The sequence below is a fragment of the Lipophrys pholis genome (assembly GCF_963383615.2).
Source record: "Lipophrys pholis genome assembly, chromosome: 19".
NCBI classification, from domain to species: domain Eukaryota; kingdom Metazoa; phylum Chordata; class Actinopteri; order Blenniiformes; family Blenniidae; genus Lipophrys; species Lipophrys pholis.
In genome coordinates, this window is record NC_137647.1 from 12,801,722 (window position 1) to 12,826,610 (window position 24,889).

A 24,889-nucleotide genomic window follows, 5' to 3' on the forward strand; every position below is an offset into this window, starting at 1 on the left:
CTTGGAGATGCACATGTGCTGAGTGACTTCCGATTCGCTCGTGGGAGCAGACGAGTGGAAATTTCATACTAAACAACATTTGGCATATTTCTCTGTCATAACAATTATCCAAAAAATACATATATTCATTGGGACATTTCTCTTGTAAAGGTATAATTGCAATTATGTGCACATAACATACGTTTCTTTCCCCCCCCCCACTCACATAATAGTGTTGCCTCTGGGGTAAATCAACCTAATGCAAACATCCTAAAAGTTTCTTCATCTGAAACCACGCGTGGGTCAGTGTTTAGTTTTCTCTCCGCTCGGTCTGTGCTTCGCATAAAGCAGCTGTGCCGCTCGGAGGACGCACCTCCCTCTTCCTGAGTGGCTTTTGCTTCTGTAGCGCACAGTGGAAGAGGAGAGGAGCGTCTGAGGGAGTTTAATCCGCCTCGGCTCTGTCCCCGGGTCAGGACCCTCAGTGCGCACCGCAACCAGCAGCATCAGTGCGCACGGCAGCGCAGGATCGAAACTTCGAAACAAGGCGGGGACTGGGTGTGAGTGTGGTTTTTTTTTTGTTTTTTTGAAGGGGCACCACTCTCTCTCTCACACACGCACACACACACACACGCACACACTCCTCCTCAGCAGCATCCTGAGGAGGTTCTCTACTCACTTCCACTCAGAGCAACTTGTGGCGCAGCAGAGTGAAGTGACGGCGAGCCGAGGCCACCATGCCGAGCAAGAGCCAGTATCTGCGCCCGCGGCTGTGCACGCTGGAAAAGGGGGACAACGGCTACGGCTTCCACCTCCACGGGGAGAAAGGTAAGACGGGCCAGTTCATCCGGCTGGTGGAGCCCGACAGCCCGGCGGAGACCTCGGGGCTCCGCGCCGGGGACCGGCTGGTGTTCGTGAACGGGGAGGACGTGGAGACCGAGAGCCACCAGCAGGTCGTGTCCCGGATACGAGCCACCGTGGGCCAGCTGGAGCTGGTCGTGCTGGACCCGGACACCGAGCAGCTGCTCAAGAAACACAACCTCAAGTGTCTCAAAACTTATGTCACCGAGGGGGTCCCGGTACCCTTCGACGAGGAGGAGGAGGGAGAGGAAGAGGAGATGGAGGTAGCGGAGGAGGAGGTAGTGGTGGGAGAGGTGGAAGGACTGGAGCAGGAGAAAAGAGAGGTGGTGGTGGCGGTGCAGGAGGAAGAGGAGGAGCAGGAGAAAGAGCAGGAGCAGGAGCAGCAGGAGGAAGAGGAGGAGGAGGAGAAAGTTGACGGGACAGAAAACGGGGACGAGGAGAGGCAGGAGGAGGAGGAGGAGCAGCAGCAGGAGGAAGAGGTACCCCGGGAGTCCACGCCGGTCCCGGAGAGCAACGGAGACATGCACGTGCACGTGGAGAAGAAGCTGAGCATCTCCTTTGAGAAGGTGAGTTCAAGTGATGGAGAGAAGTTCTTCCTTCTTTTAACCCTTGTGAGACTGTTTTTTTTGTTTGTTTGTTTTGTTTTTTGGTCATATTGTGTCACAAACACACCGATGTGCCACTAAAACATAATGAAATCTTCAACTGAATAATTGAAACTGTTTTCAGTTCCACTATCCTCATTTTTTTTTAAATTTGATCATTTATAATGGCTGGGGCATGGCGGGGCATGGTGGGGCAGTGGTTTGCACTGCCTCATCTCGAGAATGTTGCAGATTTGCAGCCCAGCTGTGTGGAGTTTCCATGTTCTCCCTGTGTGTGTTTAGGTTTTCTCCCAGTACTCCAGATTACACACTGATGTGAAAGTGAGTCTTTGTGTCTGTTCTCCTACAATCTCCGACCCTGAATAAAAGTGTCGGCTCCTACTGTCACCAGCTTTATGTTCAAACCCAGTCTTCTTAATAGTTTGCCGAGGATGAAAACCTGCTTTTCTAAACAAGGAAACAAAAGCTCCTATCTCATTTGCTTGAATAGTTATAGTTTAAGAACTACAAAAAACCCCTGAAAACTCAAAAACCTGGTTTCACTGAACTCTTTTAAAAAGTTGCTTCGCGACTTGGAGACAGACACATCTGTCTGCAGATGTTTTGAATGATTGACTTAATTTGTGGGTAACTTATTATTTTGTTGGAGCAAATTTGCAGGTTTTTTTTAATGTATTGACATCTTTCTTATATGTTTGATCTGTTTCATTTGCCTGTTTTGTCTGGAAACTTAATGTACTGCTGCTTGTCTTGGCCAAGACACTCTTGGCAGAAATGATTTTTAATCTCAACGAGTTTTTTTCTGGTAAAATAAAGGTAAGATAAAATAAATATATACATCATTTATTCTATGATTAGGATCAATTTACTGTAAAATGATGGAAGAAACAAAAGCAGCTGCCAGTCACCTGTTTTTCACTCGTATCTGATTCACTAATTATAAACCTGTCAAACTATAACCTTTATAAATGTGTTTCTGCATGCCAAAGGTTTACGCATCCGATTCTTAATGGAAGAGGCTGCACACTAGTGTAGCGGCTCACACTCTCACCTCACAGTGACAATATCCCCAGTTCAAGTCCAGGGTTTTGGGCCTTTCCTCGTTGAGTTTCCATATTCTCCCTGTGCACATGTGGGTTTTCTCCCACAATGAAAAAAAAAACATGCACATTTGACTAAATGGCTGAATTTACTCAAGAGATGTGAACGTGTAAGACTTTCCGCATCTTGGCGTTTGCATGGTGATGGAATAGCAAACCTTTCATGGTGTCCTCTGTTTTCATCATCCAATGTCACCTGTTTAGAAGAGGAATGGGTGGGCCTTTTCTTAAAAGTTCACTCATTTCCCAGGACAAAATTGCTGATTAAAAATGAATGAATGAAATAGTTAATCTTACAAAAGTAGATCGTCTACAGATGAAATTGTTGGGTTTTGTTATGTAAAAAGGCCGTGAGAGGACTGTGTTGTATTTGGTGTCGTTGGAAAAACAATTGAATCGGACAGAATGAATCGCCTCCATACAGGGAATAAGGCTGCAACAGGAAAAAATAACCAATCAAACACTTTCAAATGACTGGTTTGCTGAAGTGTGAAAGCATTTGACATTTTTTTGTGGATTCTCCATAAAACTGAGAAGTTCTTCAGTTCTTCGCTACAAGTTAGAAAAAAAAAACGCTCCAATGTCCCTCTAAAACACCTGAAGCATCCCTACAGAGAGTGGGGTCCACAGGTTAGAGTATTTATTCACAATCTCACAAATGATAAAGAGGTCCGAAGTTGTTCCTACAAACTTTTTCATTCTCAATATTAGACCTCTGCAAGAACACAAATATGGCTTAAAGGTCCTGCAATAAAACACATGTGATGCGTAAAGGCTTTTAGGTTGCACTGTTGCAAAGTGTCTTGGGTCACCTTTGTATGACGGTCCAAGTTTCACTCTTTGAAGAAGTCGATCTAGTATCGTGATAATTTGACTGAACATTTCGGTTGCGATTCTATTCAGTTCCAATCAGGCAGCGTTAGTCACTTGGCAGCTGCACCCACATGGTGTTTGGTGTGACGCTGCCAGGCCGTGGGCAGGGTCAGCTCGCTGAATACCCGCAAGGGGGTGAGATGTGTGGACCGACCTGGTTCTTCTCAAGGAATATAAAACCGAGGAATATAGTGGACGGGCAAACCTCAACCCTGTTCTCTCAAATGTCTGATGTTTCTGATGTCATATGTCTCCAGGAGCACGACAATGTGAAGCTTTTCTGTCTCCTGTTATTCGAGAGAGTTAAGCATGAAGTCAGCAACAATGACAGACTGCGGTTCCACACCAAAACAAACAGAAAACGTTGTCCCTTTGAGTCATATACGTTAGAAAACAATCTCAGCAAACAACTGGAAATAATTTAGTGCCTTCCACTTTTTTTGCTCCCTTTGATCTTTGACTGTAAAACATCAGGGGAACATTCTCACTCAGCAGCGGCCACTTGTTAGTGTGCGTCAGCCGTATTTTTTTCATGCCGCCTCGCAATGTATGGCTGCGAACTCGAGACCAGCAAAAGGTCTCTCCCATCTTTAACGTCCCTCGCTGCAGCGTCTGCGATGTTTACCCCCGAGGCTGTTTCTGTCCGTGTCCGACGCTCGCCCTCAGTGCGTTACTGTAGGTGGGAGGTAGGGTCATAACGCGCACAGCCGGCAGCTACTGCAAAGAAGCAGAGAGCAGAGTCCTAACGGGTTTTCATTTTGTTTAACATAACAGCAGTTGAGCCACCAGCCAGGATGTCTATGTTACGGCTCAGTTGGACATTTGTGGTGATTTCCTGAAGCTGACAGGACGTCGACGAGGTCAAAGCAGCGCTGACATTTAAAGAGTAGCATGATAAATGGAAGAAACGGGAAGAGATTTTAGAATGCCATGATATGAGAGAGAGAGAGATCATCTGAGATTTGATTTGCTGCCAGATCATGACGAAGATGCTTGACTATGGTCCTTTTCAGGTGTTGAATGACACAATCAAAAATGTTATTCTTCTCTCATTTGAAATGTCTGACAATACGGTAGTTTTGTTCACCCGTCGTCCAAAATCTCAGAGATTCAGTGTGAAACATAAAAAGCTCCCCAACCGTAGTTAAATGTCAGTGATGTGCTGAGCCATTTGGTATTTATTTCAAGTGACCAATTCCTCCTCCCTCAGATCCATCTTTTTCTCACAACAACACAGCAAAGATAGATTTCACATGTCCACAGTGTGACGGGCATTTTGGAATCATGTTGCTGGCGTTGAAAAGACTCTTTTTTTTTTTTTTCTCTCCTCACATGAAAATAGCAGCAGCCTACGCTTGTGCACAGCACTTGAACACTGCTGGGTTACGTTGTTTGTCCTAGGAATATACAGCGATTGTTCCTGTGTTTACTCTCGATGCTCTCCACAGATGGCTTAATGGAGCCGTGGCAGTGCAGTTCACACTGGCACGCAACCCTGAGGGGAAACGACATCCAGGCAAACAATAGCACTCCTGACAAACTCATTTTCACCACTTGGAGTTTGATTTTAGCCATCATCACCCAGAGTTCACCATGTGGAGTGAAAATCCCTCTCAGATCTTCCTGAACAGTCGGGAATTTCATATGGAGTTACTACGGGGTGAGAAAGTGACTTAAGGGCAGACGACACCGTGTAAATTGGACTCCAGGGATAATGTTTAAGTCTCGTATGTCTCCGTGTTGCAGTCAGAGGAACCTCTGGGTGTGTTTTGCATGGACTCTACTGTTTCTGGAATTCTTTTCCTGCATCCTGTCCGGCATTCCTGTGCCTGAATCCTGTCGCTCAGCCAATGACACACACACACACACACACACACACACACACACACACACACACACACACACACACACACACACACACACACACTCTCTGACGTCTGCACTCCACCTGTCTGGCTTTGTCTTCGAAATGAAACACAAAAGAGAGTTCGAACAGCGACACGCCCCTCTCCGGAAGCTGGAGGAGCCTGGCCCGCGGTTGCCATGGTTACACCGATGCCATGTGTTTGTGTGAGTGCGTGTGTGAGTGTGTGTGAGTGTGAGCGTGTGTGAGTGTTAGGATGGAGGTAGGCGAAAGTGAGACAGAGCAGGGGAAGTGTGAAGAAATGGATGAGCAATGATGAAAGTCCAAACATGACTGTGGAACAAAAACACAAGAATTTATTCCGAAGGCTCTAGAAGTGGTGAACTGCTTATCAGACAGGACTTCAGAGTGTGACTGGATTCATCTCATCAAAACTGGAAGTGAAACAATCAATGTGATGTGAGTGTTTACAGCTCAATCCTGTGAATCTTTGACCAAACCAGGAATGTGACACTTTTCTCAGAATTTTCAATATAATATATCTTTGGATGTTAATACATCATACATTTTTTTGACATTCGCTGTCGTCTTGGAACGCTCATAGACGGTGATTAAGAATAGACCCGTTCAGATATTTGACATCACTCGAAATACCATTAAATTCATTACTCTACCTTTCAAAAATGATGGCTTTTTCTCAAGTGACCGAAAATACAAACAGTGTTTGATATTAGTGCTGGTGCGACAAATGTTCTGTTGAGATGGATTTTAGATCTCCCCAGTAAAGATCAAATCTGGATCAAAAGTTGTTGCTCAGAATCATCAACTGTTCTGTCGGTCTTATGCAAAGTGGTAGATTATTATGTGATGACTGATGGTTTTCTCCACGACCAAGTGTTCTAAAATGATAGTTCTACCTGTTCTTTAAAACTTTCACTAAGGATTAATCATTCATCTGTCAGTGTCAGAATGACTGTACATTTTCATTTGTATGAGGATATTCTCCATCCAGCTCAAAGTGACCTGCATCATATTGTGAAGGCTTTAAATATGAACAGTAAATCTGCTTTTTGGAGCTGTGTTTGAGCAAAGAGCAGCAGAGTTTCCCTCAGACACAGTGTCGCAGTGAGAGCGTGTGAGTGAGAAGTATTTGTAAATCTTTCTTCTTGGCTGCTGGCAGCTTGGGTAAGGCCTCCTTTAAACACTAATTACAGGAAGAGCGGAGCGCTTGTGTCAGATGAAATTGACTGCATCTAATTGAGAAAGTTAAAGTTTTACGTCGATGTGCCTTGTTGACGTCTGTCTCCTTTTGATCTGAATGTTCTTATCAAACCTGCTTATTAAAATGGCCTGAAGGCATCCACAGTGATCTCCTTGGTTTTGTTTTGCTTTTTAAGCTTTTCCACATAGGAAGTGTGGTCAGTTAACTGTGCGGGACAACATACTTTCCCTACACAAATTTTTCTCAAGCTGTTGTGCGGGATGGCTCAATCTATATTTGTAGAGTCTTCACCATGTGGATAGACAGTAGTCTTTTTAATTGTTTGCCATGGTCTGGCCAAATCTCTCCTGTAAAGCTGATCGCCTGAAGGTAACCAAAACATTCAAAACTTTGTATTCCAAAGTGGCAAAACTTTACAAAAAAAAATAGGAATACTTGTTTTTCCTATTATGGCACATGTGGAGTTGGTTGCACAATAATGTAGTTTAGTTTATTCAGTTAATTGGGGAGACGTTCATGTGTTATATCACTCATGGGCACACCCATGCTGACTATTTGAGCCAGGATGGTTAAAGTTATGTCTCTGGCTGCCTGCTGCTGTCTGCTGAAGTCGCAGCCGTCGTGGGCTTGGACCCCAGGACGCTTGTGTCGGTTTCCTGTCATTGTTGTTGTCGGAAGATTCTCCAACCTTGTCGTCATCTTGACCCCCTCTGCCAACCCCCCCACCACCCCCGACCCCCAGCCTCCACCCCTCCCCTGCACACAGAGTCTCAGCAGCTCATTGAAAGGCTGTAGCACACTGTAGCCAATCTCACCTTTGATTCGCAGAGAAAGAAGCCCGTGGATAATAATAGACTCTGACAGACACTGGTGAAATAGCCTGTACTCCAGCTCCAGAGTCGTATATAGCAGGTAGTTTGCAGTGTTTGCCTCTGTGGTTATCTCTCAAGTCAGTGTGACAAAGCCAGGTATTGTTCAGGTTGTGTTTGCCTAATGAAGTGTGTCTCATTGTGTCCGTCTGGCTGGATCAGATGTACTCCAGCATTCATTAGGAATCACCTCGCACCGATCGCTGCTGTTTCTGAGACAGATATAGGCACTTTTATTGTGTTTCAACTCAAAGATTTGTGTATTTATCTGGTGTAATGTGACTCATCATGTATGTTTTTTGTTTTTTTTTACACAGGACTAACAACCTTGGTCTTAAAGCAGCATTACGTAAGAAATATTTGCAGTTTTTCAGTAAAATAACTAATAAGTTGAAATTGTTTGGAACTTACATGAGTCTTTCAAAGAGTTTAATGATTGTTGCTTGTGTTACTTTTTTTTTTTTATATTCAACTCACAACAGTATGGCCGTAAAGGAAGCACTGTAAGGCCGCTTCTATACAGACAGTCAAAAGCCACATATAGGAGCCAGATTCTCCAGCAGGGAGAGACAATTTAGTGTCATAACAGCCACCATCAGCAGGCACTGGCATTCAGCACCCTCAGCACATACTTCTTTTTCATTAGAGCAGTTGTTTTTGTGTGTCTAATGGGTGGGAGTCACAGAGAAACTCAACCAATAATACTATCGCTTAATGCTGCCCAAGACGGCAAGAATATCACCAGCATTCAGCGAGATATAGTCACGAACAATTTATTGCTACAACTGTTCAGCAAAGCGGTGAAGAAACCAGAAAAGGCTGCTGCCTTAATGGCAAAAGCAAAAAAACCAACTAGAAACAGTTTGTTGGAAAATGTACACACTGTATTTTAGGAATTTGTTTTTTTTCATTAGAAGGCAAATAGCAGAGCAATGACAGGAAATGAAAGCATGGGTGAAGTGAGGGGAGGACATTCAGCAAAGGTCTGCCGCTGGCCTTCGACCGAAGACGTTGTTTTTAACCCTTCCAGCTCAGTATTCGCTTTCTTAATGCCATCACAAGCTCGCGTGGATTCCCTTTCTAATGCCAAACAGTCATAAAGTGGTAAAATGATCAGCCTTCAGGAAGTTTGAATGCCAGCAGGAAAGCATGCTGTTATGTAACATAAGAACAGTAAGTTGGAATGATAAGAATCGATGACGTCAGTATATCATGATATGTCGTCATTGTCACTCACAGCGCTCACTCTCTCTCCCACCGAGAACTCCGTGAAGCAAAGCCGAACAACAGCACCACTGTCCCCACATGCGAGGCCGCCATAGCCCAGATCAGGGGTGGAACCTGAGCCTGCTACCACGTGTGGCGAGAAGGGTGGGGTATCAGGTCCTCCCGTGGGATGCAGGACGGCGACTTCACAATGCCACATTCCATTTCCCCCTCCATTATGCCGGGGGTTGACCACCTCCACCCGACAATGAGCCAGAGCACCGCGCCCTGCCGGGGGTGGAGGGGGAAATGACTCGATGCTCACCCTGAAATAGACTCACCCCTCCTGCACTCGGAGTGGGGACAAAGCAGGTTGTAGTAGAGTAGGGATGCACATGTTTCTCACTGAAAGTTATCATCAACATAGTTTTTCAATCAACTTCATGAACTGATTAGTGAGAAGAGCCAGGAGGACTTTCTGTGTGGAGCTTATCTTTTCTCCACGATGGACTACCAACCTCTCTAAGTGTAACTTCTCCTTCACCCAGCATTAACAGCCAGAGTCTACAGCCTCGGCTGCACGAGGCTGGAAAAAAATAGTTGTTGAAATTGAATTAATTGACTTTACTTGACTTTTGGTTTGGAATTGTCCTTTAGACGGGACAGATTGAAAATACTGTAGACATGTATATTTGCTTTCTCGTCGGGTTTTATCAGGGTTTTATCGTCTGAGTCGTTTGGATTTCCATCCTTTCTGCACAAGTGTTTTCAGTCCCTCTCGAATATGAAACTGTATTCGCTGTGTATCAACTCCTGATCTCTTGTAACCTTAATCGTCTCATGCTGATGTTACCTGAAATAACAGTTTTAGGTTTAAGGAATGGAAATCACCCCTTTGCCATTTCTGTTTTTCTTCTGGCAACGAAGCAACCAACCGCAGAGTGAGCAGTGTGAGATTATTTTGGAAATCATGTTAAAACGTGCTCTTGAATAGATTTTCTTTCACTTTAGGATACAAAAACTCTGGACTTTTAATTAACCTGACGACACTTATTTCTTTGTTTTGGTGATTTTCAAGAGTGGATCATCATTGATTTTACGTTTAAGCTTCCAACAAGGGCCAATGTTATGTAGAGTGTCACCACATTATGTAACTTCTGTTCTGTTTGTATGTCAACAATGTCTGCAGCTAATGATCTGCAGGCCAGCTCAAACTTTTTCTGCACCTTCCTCCCTTTCTCTCAGCGCAAGGTTAAGTGTGTCGAAGGTGACAGAGGAACTTGTGTTGGACTCCTGCAGCACTGAGGCCTGCAGGGGTGGAGGGTCGAGGACAGGAAGACTGGCAGAGGAGATAAAACTTGTTGACTTCTCGATGATGCAACTGTGATTTTAAAAGTGAAGCCGGCCACGTGGAAGAGCTCCAGAAGGCTGTTGAGCAAAAGACAAAACCAACTGAGCTGCATATTCAGAGATCCGACGCTGTTGCTCAGCGCCGTTTGGTAATCAAAACCCCTCCGTCTGCTCTTATCAGTTGTCTGTACCCCTGCCGACTTTTTCTATTTTCAGGCCTTTTGCCTAAAGACTCTTTTGTAACAGGAACTCTTAGCAGAACCTTTTATTTGCTGTCTTTTGTAGAGCAACTTTGTCCCATCCTTAAATCGGAAGAAAGGGGGGGGGACAGTAGGTTGCTTTGTTCCCCCCTCTGCTTGCCTCCCAGCTGGTTTACCAGTCCAGCCTGAAACCCAACACCCCCGTGCTCCCTGAGAGAGTGGTGCGCTCCCTGGACCCGAACTCGTGCGGCGGTTAAAAACAAACCAGGTTTCACATCAAACGTTCACCGAATCTGCCCTTGAAGCTGTTAATCATCCAAAACTACACAACAATCACAAGAACCCAGAGGCCAACAGTCCGACGCGTCATCGAGTGACCGTGGTGCCTGGCGCTTTGTCAGTTTAGTGATTATTCCTGATGCGGATCAACGAGGTCAAACCCGTGGCAGAACTGCTCTCGCACGTGAGGGAAGAAAGTAAAAGCGGGAAACGAAAGAGTGACTATTTTTGATGACGTGTTTGCGTTCAGAGCTCAGCTGATTGTGACAGGTTGCAGCTGAGAATTTGCAGGACTCATGAGTTTACTGTTAGAAACAGCTGTTTGCAAAGAGGGACGGACAGATAAAAACTGTTTTTTATATATATATATATATACGTATATAAAAGTATATATGTTCTTTCTGGGTATGAAGAACAAAACGATAGTTCTGCCGGGACCTGGAGCCCTTGCAGGAATGATGTAAGTCTGCAGTAATAGATGTCCTATATATGTGCTCTTTTATTAAGGCCTTTACACATCAAACCACTGTCCAAGAAAGGGGAAAATATGAAGCAACTGGCAGGCAGAGCTGAAGCTGCTGGCATCTCTTTCACACACACACACACACACACACACACACACACACACACACACACACACACACACACACACACACACACACACACACACACACACACACACACACACACACACACACACACACACACACACACACACACACACACACACACACTCACTCACAGATTGTTCCCTCCATGCCTGCGCGCGCAGCCACAGCTTTTCTCTGTTGAACAGAATCAGCAGAAGAGGCTGGCAGATGCGACTCTCCGCTGGCTGAATCACAGGGTGAGAAACATGATGGATGGTTGTTGAGGAAGGTGCTACTCAATGAAAAAAAAAAAAATTGCAGATTATCCCATCTGGCTTGTCATTCACCTGTTGCAAGCTCTGAGGCAGAAATCTGGACCTTACGCGCCCGTCGATGTTGAATTAAATTTTTTGACGTTTCGGGCGACTCGCTGCTCTGTTGGTTGACTCACCGCTTACAGCTCAGACCAAAAAAAACCTCTTCAAACGCCTCTGAGGTTTAAATTGATGCCTGTAGTGACCCTTTCATGTTTGTCTTGTTTGTTCTTGTGTGTGTGGGTGTGAGAATAAGGGAATGTGATTAACAATGTGAAATGCTTTGGGGCTGTTGAATCAGTGGAAAGATCCGTTTAGACATTACCAAACATATGACTTCACTTCATCAGTCTTTGTCACACTTTGTTTTGTGCTCATTTAGTTTGGATGCAGTCCCAACTTGCTTGTTTCACAAATGAAGAACTTACTGCTCCCTGCTTCGTTCATGGGATAATCTAATGTGAGCGGTAACTGAGGATGTCATCGTCATTATTGTATATGAAATCTTTCTACAGTTTCAAGTCGTGCTCACTGGCAAGGCGGGGTCAGTCACTTGCGCTCTTGCATCAGTTCAGTTTTAATGTAACTGCTCAAAACCAATGATCTGCTTTGTCAGGCCAAAAATTCCTTGTTGAGGAAAGGGCTCACTGTTCCCCATATTGGCTGGTACAAGCTTCAGACCTTAATAAAACGTGATGGAGAAGGTGGTGCCTTTTTAAAATCAGCAACACTTAACTTGACTGTTAAACTGGCTGCATTTTGTTGACCAACAGACACTTTTTACATTGTGTGCTTTGAGAAGAAGAAGTCAATGCATACAATTTGTTTTGTATTGGTATTTATATAGAACAAATCAGATTTCCACTCCTTGTTCAGTGATAACAAGGACATCCTGCACATTTTAGCAAAATTTAGAGCCCAATCATGTGTTTCTATGTTGAGCATTTAGCAGAAAGCCACTAACAATGTGGTTGAAAAAGCATCAAAGACAAAGTGCGGAGAAACATATCCTCAATAAGATTCATATTTCTTTCAGATTTATTTGGCTTTGATATCAACATCAGTAGACCTTGGTTTGTGGATATTTCTAAAATGCTGTGACCTCTGGTTTGAGATGAAACGGGTTGTATTTTAAACATTTTCTCACATGAGCGATGCGGCCCCTTTTTTGTCAGATGTCTGCAAGCTGAACTTTGTCACGGTGTCTTATCTCCTGGTTATCACAGCTTCCTGAGGAAAACCAGAGAGGAGCCTTAAACGGGGTCACATCACTCGGGGTGGGGTAGCTGTAGCTTCTGCATCTTGAGAGAGAGAGAGAGAGAGAGAGAGAGAGAGAGAGAGAGAGAGAGAGAGAGAGAGAGAGAAACTACATGTTCGAGCAGCAGCTGCAGCCAATGTTTTTTTTTTTCTTTCTTTCTTTCGTTAGGCATCAGTGTGACTCAGACGTGTGTTTTAAGAATATCAAAATGGGACCTGGTATTGTTTTAGAGTGCTTGGTATTCAAAACAAACGCTTGTGTTTAGTTGCCAAAAAAGACTACAGCGCAGATAGAAGCGACTCTCACACATCAAGCTGCCCGGAAAAAGCGAGAAAACTAAGAAATGTCAATAGTTCGGTTGATTAAATAGACTTTTGTCCTACTGGAAACTAAGATGATGTAGTTTAGCATGGCAACAAGCAGTTTTCACTCCATTTGGACATCTCAGGGTTACTCAACCCTGGATCCGCCCAGGTGACAGCAGCTGCAGTCAGTTTAACATGAACAAGTTCACACCAAGAAAAAGTCTCGTTTTCACAACACAGTCAGTTCCTATAATTTATATCAGTATTTACTGAAATACTGACACTTCAGTTTTTGAGCTGCTCACAGTCACTCCTCATCCTGGCTTTATGATCATACTGGTTAAGACAGTTTGCTTGTTAGATTTGTTGATCGGATATCAAATGTAAGTCATTTTATTCACTTCCCTCTGTGTATTTTTATGCCCGGGCGTGTTCTCTTGTGATTCTCTCTCTGTGAGAAGTTGAGCCAGCACAGGAGGAAGGACGTTGAGGGAACGTGTGTCGACAGTTCCTGCTCAACACTTCCCTCCTCGAGGGGAAAGTTTGTGTTACCCAGAGGGAGTGTATTCATCTTGAAACTTTCAGATTTTTCAAGAGGGAGATTTCACACAATAGAGTTTACAATGTGAGTTGGAGGTTTGGAGGATACCAATTTTCACACATATCTATAAAGGGGATCATTATACGTCAAGCATGTCAAATAATATGTCAAAACAAAATAATTGTTTTTAGGTTCCGAAATACTTTTACAAGGGTTTTACACTGCCGTGTTATTTATTAATGATGATTGTATAACAATTACATGGCATAACATTTGTTTTTATTCTTACCTAACTTCTCTATATTACATGTTCACACGTCCTTTACTCACCAGATATGATATCAGAGGAATCCAGAAAAGGTTGTCAATCTAAGACTGTCACACACAAAGACTTCAGTATATCAACAGCACAGATAAGGTTTGGTGTATCACTGTTTTAGGTCCACATTTTAGCTGATTATATGAGGAGGTGCAGTGATTTTTGTACAGAATGTCTCACTATCGTTCTGTCCGTTACACTCAGAACATCAAGTGAACATTTATTTTAAAAACTGTGCTGCTCACACGGTATATTACATTACAGAGAACACGCAGTGCATTTGCTGCTGTTGATAAGCAGCGCGGTACACAATCACGCTCTCACTCCCACACATTAGATGAGATATGCAGCCCCCCCCCCCCCCCCCCCCCCCCCCCCCCCCCGGCCCGTGTGTGTTCAGCAGATTCCACAGATTTCAGACCCGCGTGGAGATTCCTCGGCCCTCCACTCGTCTCCTGACACAAACCCGCCTCTGTTCGTCCCCGCCAGAGCCTCTCTCACCCTGCGGAGGGGATGCCTAAAGTGTCGATGACAAGGCTGCAGGGTGCGTCGTCTTGGCACTCGGCATTATATTTGCTCTCAGTGTTTCAAACCCGGGGCACACGGCGAACTGGAGGCATTCGAGACGATGCTTCACTGTTGCAGACTGGATGTCCCTGTCCTTGTTCTTTCTATGATGAAGACACCTTGTAAACGCAGGGTTTACTTTGCCACCATGATGAGCAAGCATAAGTAACTGAATACTATCACACATTAAAAACAGACTGTTTCGCGTCTCTCTGTTTAGTCTCCACTCTTGATTGCATGATTTGCATTCAGAGGACTTGTCATTTTAGTTTGGGTGTGACGCTTGAGAAGGTAAACGGAGAGTGATTTGAAAAAAACAAACAAAAAACAAACTGTCTTTGTGCGGTTGGTGTGATGAAAGTGCCGCCGTAGGGCTCTTATCCAGAGCACTTCTGATCAGCAGCACGTGCGTTGACAAGATGGTCAATCAGTACCAATCAGTGGACTAAAACCAGATTCTCTGTGGATGTGTGTGATATAACTTGGTGTTTTTCCTCGTATCTTTTGTGGGAGAAACTGCTTGAGCACAATCTAAATTATGCACGCAAAAAAAAAGCCATACTCAAAGATGGTTTAACTCCCACAGGTTCTCCGTGCTGCATTTTATATTTTATGTTCATCAATCGAAACTAAAGAATGACTTCTGGCTGCTCCCATCTAAAGGCTGTAGAGCAGATTATGTGATCAGTTTGTTTGATTTGGCGTGGACCCACAGCTCTGACCCCTCGGCAGTGGGCTTCAAGCCAGCCGTACAAGCTCACTCCCGCTTCCACCGCTTCATGGATCAGCCCAGTTCCAAACCGAAAAATAGAATTATAATATCAAGCATGTTGGGATCTTTGCTGTTGTGCACACTGTCCTTTCTTTTCAAGCTGGACATAGAAGTGTAATGATGCTAGAATAACATTTTTTCTGGCTCAAAATACAAAGCTGAGAAGAAAACAGAACGTTGAACCTTATTGAAGATCTGTTACCAGTCCACTGTTAGATGAATTTGTAGTTGTTAGATAGTCGACGGGTTCAAGTTCAAGTCAACTTAGAGACAACCAGAGAACACAATGGAGTCAGAAATAGAAAAAAAGCGGTGAAATAAAGTAAAGAAATAAAAAGAGGCATCATTGTGCCAGATATTTCCACAGCCTGCTTGGTTCAGTAATAGCAAACAGGATCAAAACTCTTTTACTACCAATAATCTGGAGTGACTCTCTGTGGCAGACACTATTTATTATTTAGCATTTAGGATTAGTGTCGTTTATGACACATGGATTTATATTCATATCTGCTGTAGTTTTGCATTTTCATATTGATATATTGATTCAACAACATCTATATTTCTAAGTTACATTATATATAGGTTCCGGGTGTATAACTATGCTATTACTTTTTTTATAGTACTTTGGTATATTTTTGATACATTTTGAATTAAATTAGTTTTTCCTCCTCTTACTCATTTTGAAATAAGTTGATTGATGAAAGATACAATTTTAGTCTATCATAATTTAGTTTTACTTCACTTCAATTTTTATGATTTTCTTCTCATTTTCAGAACAGAGATCTCAATCAGTCATATTTCAGTTAGAACGTAACTAATAAAGTTGTAATCTTTTTTAACAGGTTGTTGTTTCTAAACAACACCCCTGCATGTCGCCAAAACTGTATTGAATTAATTTGACGTTTGCAGTTTTAGTTACTGTTGAAGACAGCTGTTTTTGTTTGTTTAGTTTTTTTTTAAATCCTGAATATAAGCAGGGTACTGACCTTCAGTTCCTCATTGTTTTGAAAGGTTTGAGTGTAAATGACCTATAGCTTCCTCTTTACATGCTTCTCATCCGTCGTACCTGCAAACAGGACTTGGAACACTTGCTCTGATGAGAGAAAGAGAGAAACATGATTTTTTTGGTGAGATATGCAGAAGGGAGATATGGTGAGAACAATTGGTTCACATGACACGGTGCAGTGACAGTGTCAGCCTTCACTACGAGAGAAAATGTTGAGTCAGACTGATCACACACTCTAAAATCGTCCACACTTTTGCTTTTAAGCAGCCAGGTTGCTGTCAGTATATTGTGGGAGTCATTCAGCGTGACTTATTAATAGATTTGCCTCATTGTCTTGGAGCGTTCGTTTGCCCGAGGGTGGGAACTCGCAGCCGCTCTGATGTGGAGGGAGTGTCAGGTCAGATTTGGTCACAATGACAAAGATTATCCTGAGCTGGGCCGGTCCTCCCGAGCTCCACAGCTCCCGTGTGTCACTCCATATGCAGGTCTGACCTCTTTGATGACAAAGCCATTAGAGCCCACTTCGCTAAATAAAGCAACTGCTTCATCCATACAGCGGAAGGGAGGATCTGGGATTGAGCTGGAAGCTTTTTCCTGGATGACAATATGGCTTTAACTCTTCCTGCCATCCCAGAGCAGCAGTGGACGGGACAGGGGTGAGGAAGAGGGGGGCGGTCAGAGGTCAACGCCCAGCTTCTATTGTCTTTCTCTGAGCCTGGAGAGAGCTGGACTGTGGACCAAACCGGAACTGAGCCCTTCCTCATAGCCCCCCCCCCCTTTTTCATTCTGCCCAAATTCTCCATAAACCTTCCCAGCAGACCTCCAATCACATTCTACCAAGACCCCCTCCCTTCCTGGCGAGCAGTCAGTCACATGGACTCAAACAGCAGCCTGACTTTACTCATGTTTGTCAAAAACACATTGCACGAGTACATCAGCATGCAGCAGCCACCTGCATGTTCAACCTCGGCTTCATTTTAATGGTTAACGATTCACAGGAGCTCTCTGTAATCTTTGTGCCTCTCGTTCTTCCCGATCACACGCCCATGGTGGAGGTATTTCTCTCCTACGCTGGTTTTTTCATACGTATCACGTGCAGATTATTCATTTCTCTCGCTTTTCTCCCCCGCGGCCTCTTGCAGGAGGCGTGCACCGAGCTCCGGCCACGTCTGTGCGTGATCCAGCGGGGTCCCAACGGATATGGCTTCAACCTGCACAGCGAGCGGGCACGGCCGGGCCAGTACATCCGAGCCGTGGATGAAGACTCTCCAGCAGAGAGGGCAGGCCTGCTGCCCAAAGACAGGATAGTGCAGGTACCTCAAAAACACCAGCCAGAATAAAGGGCCGCGACAAGAGGGATGTTTTTTTTTTTTTTTTTTTTAAAAGTACATGATTTAGTAGTACAGACATTTAATATTTGTCAGGACTGTTTGAGCAAGAGGCTGGGAATAGTTAACTGTAAAATTAAAACAAAAATCTTGAGAGTCCTTTCAAGTCACCCAAAAATATCTGAGTCGTGCATCCTGATTAGTCTGCCATACTTCCGCTCTAGACGCCATGCAGTGACGGGGTTTTTTTCTACCATGAATAAATATAGAATGTAATTTAGTGGCATGCGATCAGGCCTCATCTAAAGCGACTTTTACTCAATACATCCAAAGACAAATTTCAAGTTTAAAAAAAAAAAATACAGATAAGATGTTTTAGGGTCATTTTGGATGAAAAATGCATTATCGCACACAGAGTTCAATATTTAACAAAAACAATACAGTCATTGTATTGGAATCAAAGAGGTAAACATATTACAATTGATGCTTGGCTGAAATATTTAGTATTTTAAAGGTATTTTAAGATATTTAATATTTTGTAGCAGTTAAAAAACAGCTATTCACAATGTATAGTGAGGTCAAGTTTCCTGATGTTGTTTGCTGCCAATCATGTGTTTTTAGTCTTTCTAAAAACATTAAAAGTCAGTGAGTTTGTGTTTAATTGATGTGAAGAGACCCTGACTGAAGTTTTTTGTGTAGAATACCAATTTATGTAACGTACGAGGAAAGTGTATTCTACTTGATGGGAAAGTTTAGTGAAATATGCCCATTTGACCTGTTTAATTGTGATAAGAGGTAAATTGTGTGAACTAACAGCCACCGTGTGGGGTCTTAAATCCCCACAGAGAGCTCTGCTCTGACAGCCTTTCACTGGAATAATCAGCTTCTTAACTTTTCTGCAGCGTGCTGTAATGTGCTATTCTAGTGAAGGAGTCAAAACAAGCCACCAACTCACGATGAATATCTCTGACTCATCCAACGCATTACTTTATTTGAACTCCTGGTTCGATCGGAGCGTTGGTTTGTCCTCTGATGAGGGACGCACGCCTCCTTTCACTCGCTATGTGCGGGTGAGCACAGAGTGCAAGAGATCGAGGGAATAGAAAGTACAGGAGGATTTAAAGCTGGACGGGGTCTGTGTGAGAGTCTGGAGAGGGGTTTCCAGTCCCTGCGCGGGCCCCAGACGGCCACGCCACCCACTGAGGAGCGGGGCTTTGTAAGCAGCGGACAGCCATTGTTACCGCTGTTACTGGCCAAGCAGCTATTGTCCGGCTTCCTCTGCAGGACTGGCTTAGACGTGCAGGTCCACCCTATGACCTAAACACACGCACACATGCACACACCCTCCAGAGACATTTCTCACATGCTTTCCCATGGAGACTTTGTGCCTGAACTCTCAGCTGGTCCTGAGCGGCCACCTGACATGAAGAGTTCCTGGAGACCAGAGATTTAAAGCTGCAGCTGTCACTCGGTCACTCGGTGAAATAACATGTTGATTTTAGGGACGGTGGTTAACGAACGAGGGCCGACTGAGGTCTTCATGAAGCTTGTTTTCCACGGTGCTCAAAGTATGTGTGTGTAGACACACAGGATTTCCTGCTCTGCAGCCTCTGGCAGACATACTGATAATATTGAAGGGGAAAGAAAATCCTGACATTGATAAAACTTCTGTGTGTGGGAACAAAGATGGACTGCCCAGCAGAGAAACAATAGTGGCTTCGCTTTAGTTTAAGGATATCCAATCATGCTTCAAGGTTAAAGGAGCTTAAATAACCTTTGTTCCTCCTCAGGTGAACAGCGTACCAGTGGAGGGGAAGTCTCATTCAGAAGTTGTTGTTGCCATCAAATCTTCTGGACTTGAGACCCGGCTGCTGGTGGTGGACCCCGACACAGACGCCTTCTTCAAGAGGTGTCGAGTCGCCCCGACCGTCGACCACCTCATCGGTGAGAGGACAATTTTGCTTTCTGTAATTTGGGACAAGTTAAAAATCCAAGCTGTGTTTAGCTTGTATTTATTCCCGCAAACTCATTGTCAGTCGTGTGCAAACGGACGCTGGACGTCTCCGCCTGTCGTCTCACTTCTAGTAAACAAGAGCTGCACGAAAGTCTGTCGCACAGTCTTTTGGCTCCAGCTTTCTTTTCATTTGGTCTTTCCCTCACTCTCGTCTACTTTCTTCATCTGCCAAGGATCACAGACAGAGACACAGACACTGAGCCACTTCCTGCCCCCCCATTTAATGTGGATACCCTGCGGGGAAAGTTAATCTTTTCGACACAAATAGATCAGATCAGGCAGATCAGAGACACACTGCACTGACTACCAGCCTTGTTTGTGGTTTAAAGGCTTAAATGTGAAGCTCTCCCACACAAAAGTTTAGCTGGTAGCCTGATACTCATTAATCTTTCTAAATCAATAGTAAAGATTTTCACCAGAGTACGGTTCCCATCTGGTGGTAGTAGTCATATCGACGAATACAACTCAATCCTGCAAACTGCTGTTTCTGTAGATAGTAGTCGACTTTAAACATGAATGTACTGGCGCCTATTGATAGGAGCGATCAGATATTAATTATGGTGATTCTATCTGGTGCCCAGCGCTCTCTTTATACCATCAAAAGCCCCCAGGGGGAGTCCTAGTCCTGCCTGAGAGCTCCCCCCCTCCAGGGCACCGCAATGTGAGTCTCCCAGGTTTGGTGGAGCGTCTGAGTGCCTCTCTGCAACAAGAAGTACTTCACATGTAAGTGTGATGCTGCCAGCTGTTGGCATGGCAACCAGCAAGGGCACGATAGGAGGAAGCTGCCCTCCATACCCACAATCAATCTGACATTACTCTTTTGAGCGCTCGCGGTGTGGAGGATTTCTCGCAATGATCACGAATAATAAGTTAACTATAGAAAGAAGACAAGAAATAATTTCAGTGCATATCATCCTATAATGCTCAGAATAAATACAGGGGGGCAAAAACATTGACCTTTTCCTGGAGAGGGAGACTCTGACCTCCTGTCTTCTCTGTTATTTCCATGAGTGGTCATGATGCTCCAGCTGTGTTTAATGTTACGGGCTGGTGCAGCCGCTTCTATGTTTCTATGTTAAGTAGTAATAGTGATATAATGTGATGCTATACTGGTTGGCTCTCAAATACAGTCACTCTGAGTTACAGCGATGCACCAAGAAACCTACAGAGGACAGAGTGCATATCAACGGTAGCATTAATATACTGTATCTGATGCCAATATATTTTTATACACGGCTTTGACTATATTGGAAATAATGAGGCGTCAGTGGGTAAAAAAGGAGACGCTCCATTGGTAGAGATGAAGCCAGTTTTAATAAAGGCTGCAAATTATTGTTTTATTAATTACTGAGTACCCTTCTTATTGTTTATCCTATGAAGTGTCACATACATTTTTTTTAAAATGTAGTTCACATGGCACAAATATAATTTTGTTATATTCAAAAGTTCAGAAATCAAAAATTGTGGGGAAAAAAAGGTTTTGGGGAAGGTGAAAAAAAATATCTTTTTTTTTTTTCATCAGTTTTATCAAGATTTTTTATGTATAATTGAACAGGTCAGCAGTTTCAAACCCAGCAAAGTGTTAAAAGCCACAAAATGAAACTACAGGATGACCAATGCGTCAAAAAGAAATCTTTGTTACTATTCTTAAAACTTTTGATTACTGGAGCAACTAAAGGTTTTAAATTTCACAAAAGACTCAAACATATATAAAATATAGCATAAATATATTATACTAATGCTGTCTATTCAATACACAGCAGTCAAAAGTTAAATATCATGTGAATGAATGAAAAACTTATAACACTGTAACATTGGCCTTCAAAACAGCTGTGAAATACGTAACTGTGTTCAACTTCTCCCACATCGATGTTTGTGACTCTGTTGACTCGTAAAGCTGCGGAATTAAAAATAATAACACTCTGCAGGGGAGAGATTCCAGTGAGGTGTTTCCCAGGTAACTGCCTGCACTTCACATGCTGCCCACTCAGAGGGCACCTGCCTACATCAACACCACACACACACACACACACACACACACACACACACACACACACACACACACACACACACACACACACACACACACAGCTCCGAGCTGCCCGGCCAGCCGGCACCTTTTGTTTGGTTTCCAAGGTGCTTTCTCCAAGTGGCCTCTCAGACAGGAGCTGGAGCTGTATTAGGACTTTGAGAGGGTCCACTCAGAGTTAGACACTAACACACAAACACACGAGCACACACACACACACACACACACACACACACACACACACACACACACACACACACACACACACACACTTATATGCATGCACGCACTCAGGAAAAACCTGAGGACTCGGATCTCAGATGAACTGTGAAGGACCAGCTGCTGCTTTCCACAATAATAAGTAGTTGTTAGCTTAAAGCACTTTTCGGGGGTGCAGGGGATCTCAGCGATGGAAGGTAAGAGAGAAGCGATGATGTTTGTTTGCTCTTAAAACCTCTCAATGTGTGTTTTGAATATCTGGGTGGAATAAACGTGGTGATGAAAAGGACCATGAGGGCACTTCTTGTAAAAGAAAAAAGCATTGGGTATGTGAATGGTACCAGTGTCGGTTGGTCGAACATATCTTAGAAGATAACCCTCATGTGAATAATGGATGATCTGCTCATACCTGTGCTATGTAATGGAGTAAGTGTTGGTTGGAATGAAAGGTGAGCTGAGGAGGATTCCTGATCTGGTGGAGTGGAGCTGACGACGCCACACTCGGACGGGAGCTTTTGTGACAGCGTTAGCACCACCAGTACGACGATCCCGACAGAAAGGGAAGGAAGGAAAGTTTTATTTCCACAGTCCGTGAGTGATTGTTGTGTGATTTCTTTGTTGGCAGGTCCACTCCCAGAGCCTGTCATTAATGGAGGGATGGAGGAGAAGGTGAGCCCCGCCAACAGCAGACACGTCACACAGCAGAGAGAATGAAGCTCATACTGACACTTGCTTCCTGTAGGGTTGTCATTTAGTTTGAAAATCAGCTTTAGTGCAAAGCCAGAAGTGGGATTTGAACTTTAAAGTGTCTGCGAAGATTTGTGAGTTTCCTACAGCAGCCAGCACTGTTATTCAATTCAATTCAGTTATATTTATATAGCCCATCCACAACACAGCCATCTCAGTAGAGGGGAAACACTCCCTGTGAAGAAAGCTTTGCCGAACCAGGCTCAGAAATTAGAATTGTTTTGCTGCTAAAAATATAGAGCAACAAACAAACAAATTCATACTTGACAGCAACCAAATCAATTTGCAGACTGCAGATCACAACACCTCCAAGTCCAATGAAGAGAATCCAATACGGAGGAGTAAGATCTCCCCAGCTGGTTCCTCTCAGTACTGTCATTACAGAAATTTCAATCAAAAATTTCAATCAATTTTAGACTTCTTAAGTTATTTGACCGCCCTTTAACAGTGAAATACAGTAGTCGTGTCAAGAATTAACAAATGCATGGCTGCATTTTCTCGGTTATTATAATCAGTGCGTAGAACTCTTAGTAGTTCAGCCTGCAGCTCCTCGGGTGGCACTGACGTCGGCCCAGCGGGCCAAGGCTGAACAGTACTTAAACACGGCTTTTTATAACTTTGCCTAGTGTGTTTCTGCCACATCAGAGAACTGAGACCCTGCTGAAGTGAGTTATTAATCAGAGACGTGTACTGAACACACTTTCCTGTAATTGTCTGACTGTTCTGGAGTTCATTGTGTGTAGAAAACTCCACCCAGCCCATTAACTCCTGAATTATTTGAAAACGTCTGACAGAAAGTATAGGCCATAAAAAAAAGAAGGTGTAACACATAATGCTGCTTTATTCACAGTATATAATGTAATTTCAGTGAAATTTAAAGATAGAGTTTGAGAATGTAGCGGCTCCGTCCTGCTGAAGGATTTGGGTGTAATCCTACAACAGTCACCACTCACAGCAGGAGGCCAGCGGGCAGCAGCAGCCTTAAATAAATGGTTGAACAAACCGAGAAGACCTTATTTACTTTCCCATTGGGAGTCAGGGGAGGAGATCGATAAGCACATTCAGGCTCCTCTCGTCTCATTTTCCCAAAATGTCAACCTATTTCTTTGAAATTCCAAACTGCACATCCCAACAATAACACAAAGCCTGTGTGTGTGTGAATGTCTGCTTGGCCACAGGACTCTCATTAGTTGTTAGCTGCATCACAGGAATGCTTTTTGAGGGGCCTCTCAGGTTACCAGAGTGCCACTTTCCCATGTGAATACACTAGACTTTTATGTAAATCAGTGTTGATGACGAGTAGCGATAATGCTGCGGCTCACATCAAGACGCCAGCAGAGAATAAGAAGAAAAGCTCTGTGTCTTCACTGTGGCGGCCTGTGCATTTGGGCGGCGGGCCAAATATGCAAAAGCTGAGGCCTGACCCGGACTTCCCGTCACTCGGGGACTGTATGTGCAGGAGGGCAGCTACATGTTCCACGCATTGTTGCATAACAGGCGTGGAAGGTTGAAAAGACCAAGCAGGGGGGTGGGGGGTTCTCTGTGTGTGTGTGTGTGTGTGTGTGTGTGTGTGTGTGTGTGTGTGTGTGTGTGTGTGTGTGTGTGTGTGTGTGTGTGTGTGTGTGTGTGTGTGTGTGTGTGTGTGTGTGTGTGTGTGTGTGTGTGTCAGAGAGATGGAGAACAAGTTTTTATATATTTACAGAACACAACGTGTTCAGAACATTATTTACATGTTTCAAACCAGGTTAAAAAACTGTTTAAGTCACTTTATAATTGCTTTTTTTTTTTTTTTTCAATAAGGTGCCAAGTAGAAAAAAAATTAGGTGCAAGGCTGCCCCTGTGTGGTTAGACCTGGTACTGCAGGAAGATTGTCGACTGACGACATTTACTGGGAGAAATAGTAATAAAGTGATGCTGAGGAGTGTTTGTGTTGACAGGTGAATGGTAGAGTGGTCAAAGACGCAGAAAGGGACTCGAAGCTGTCAGCCAGTCCTTCTCCATCAAACACCTCATCCAACACCTCCCTCACGACCCCGCCTGCTAACACCCCACCTGAGGTACGTGGCAGACAATTGTCATATTGGAAAAAAAAGAAGAAGATGTACACAGAGTGTTCTTAGCGAAGCATGTTGTAAGTCTACATCCTCGGTTTTTCACCCTTCAGGGTTTGATCGCAGAGGCCATCCCGGCTCTGAACTTGAGCCTGCAGCAGGTCAAAGAGCTCGCCCACCAGAAACGATCCAACAAGAGAGCGCCCCAGATGGACTGGACCAAGAAAAATGAACTCTTCAGCAACCTATAGGCCCCTTCTCCTCAGTCGATGCACACAACACAACACACACTCACTCTCATTTTTTATTTTTATTGATCAGAGAGACTTTTTTCTATCGTTGGATGAGCAGTTCATCAAACCGGACCAGACAAACTATCGTGCTTTGTGTAAAATGTATTATTATTATTATTATTATTATTACT

The 24,889-nt window shown here is 43.9% G+C and overlaps 1 protein-coding gene across 1 annotated transcript; it reads left to right on the top strand.

The window, feature by feature from the left end:
- Positions 1–451: 451 nt before the first annotated feature.
- nherf1b (NHERF family PDZ scaffold protein 1b) lies at positions 452–24,854 on the top strand. Its single transcript, XM_080487292.1, has 7 exons — positions 452–536; positions 666–1,403; positions 17,220–17,390; positions 19,196–19,349; positions 22,293–22,336; positions 24,352–24,471; positions 24,579–24,854. Exons 2-7 carry the CDS (start codon positions 714–716, stop codon positions 24,714–24,716), a joined length of 1,317 nt encoding a protein of 438 aa, XP_080343418.1. The 5' UTR covers positions 452–536; positions 666–713; the 3' UTR covers positions 24,717–24,854.
- Positions 24,855–24,889: the final 35 nt, after the last annotated feature.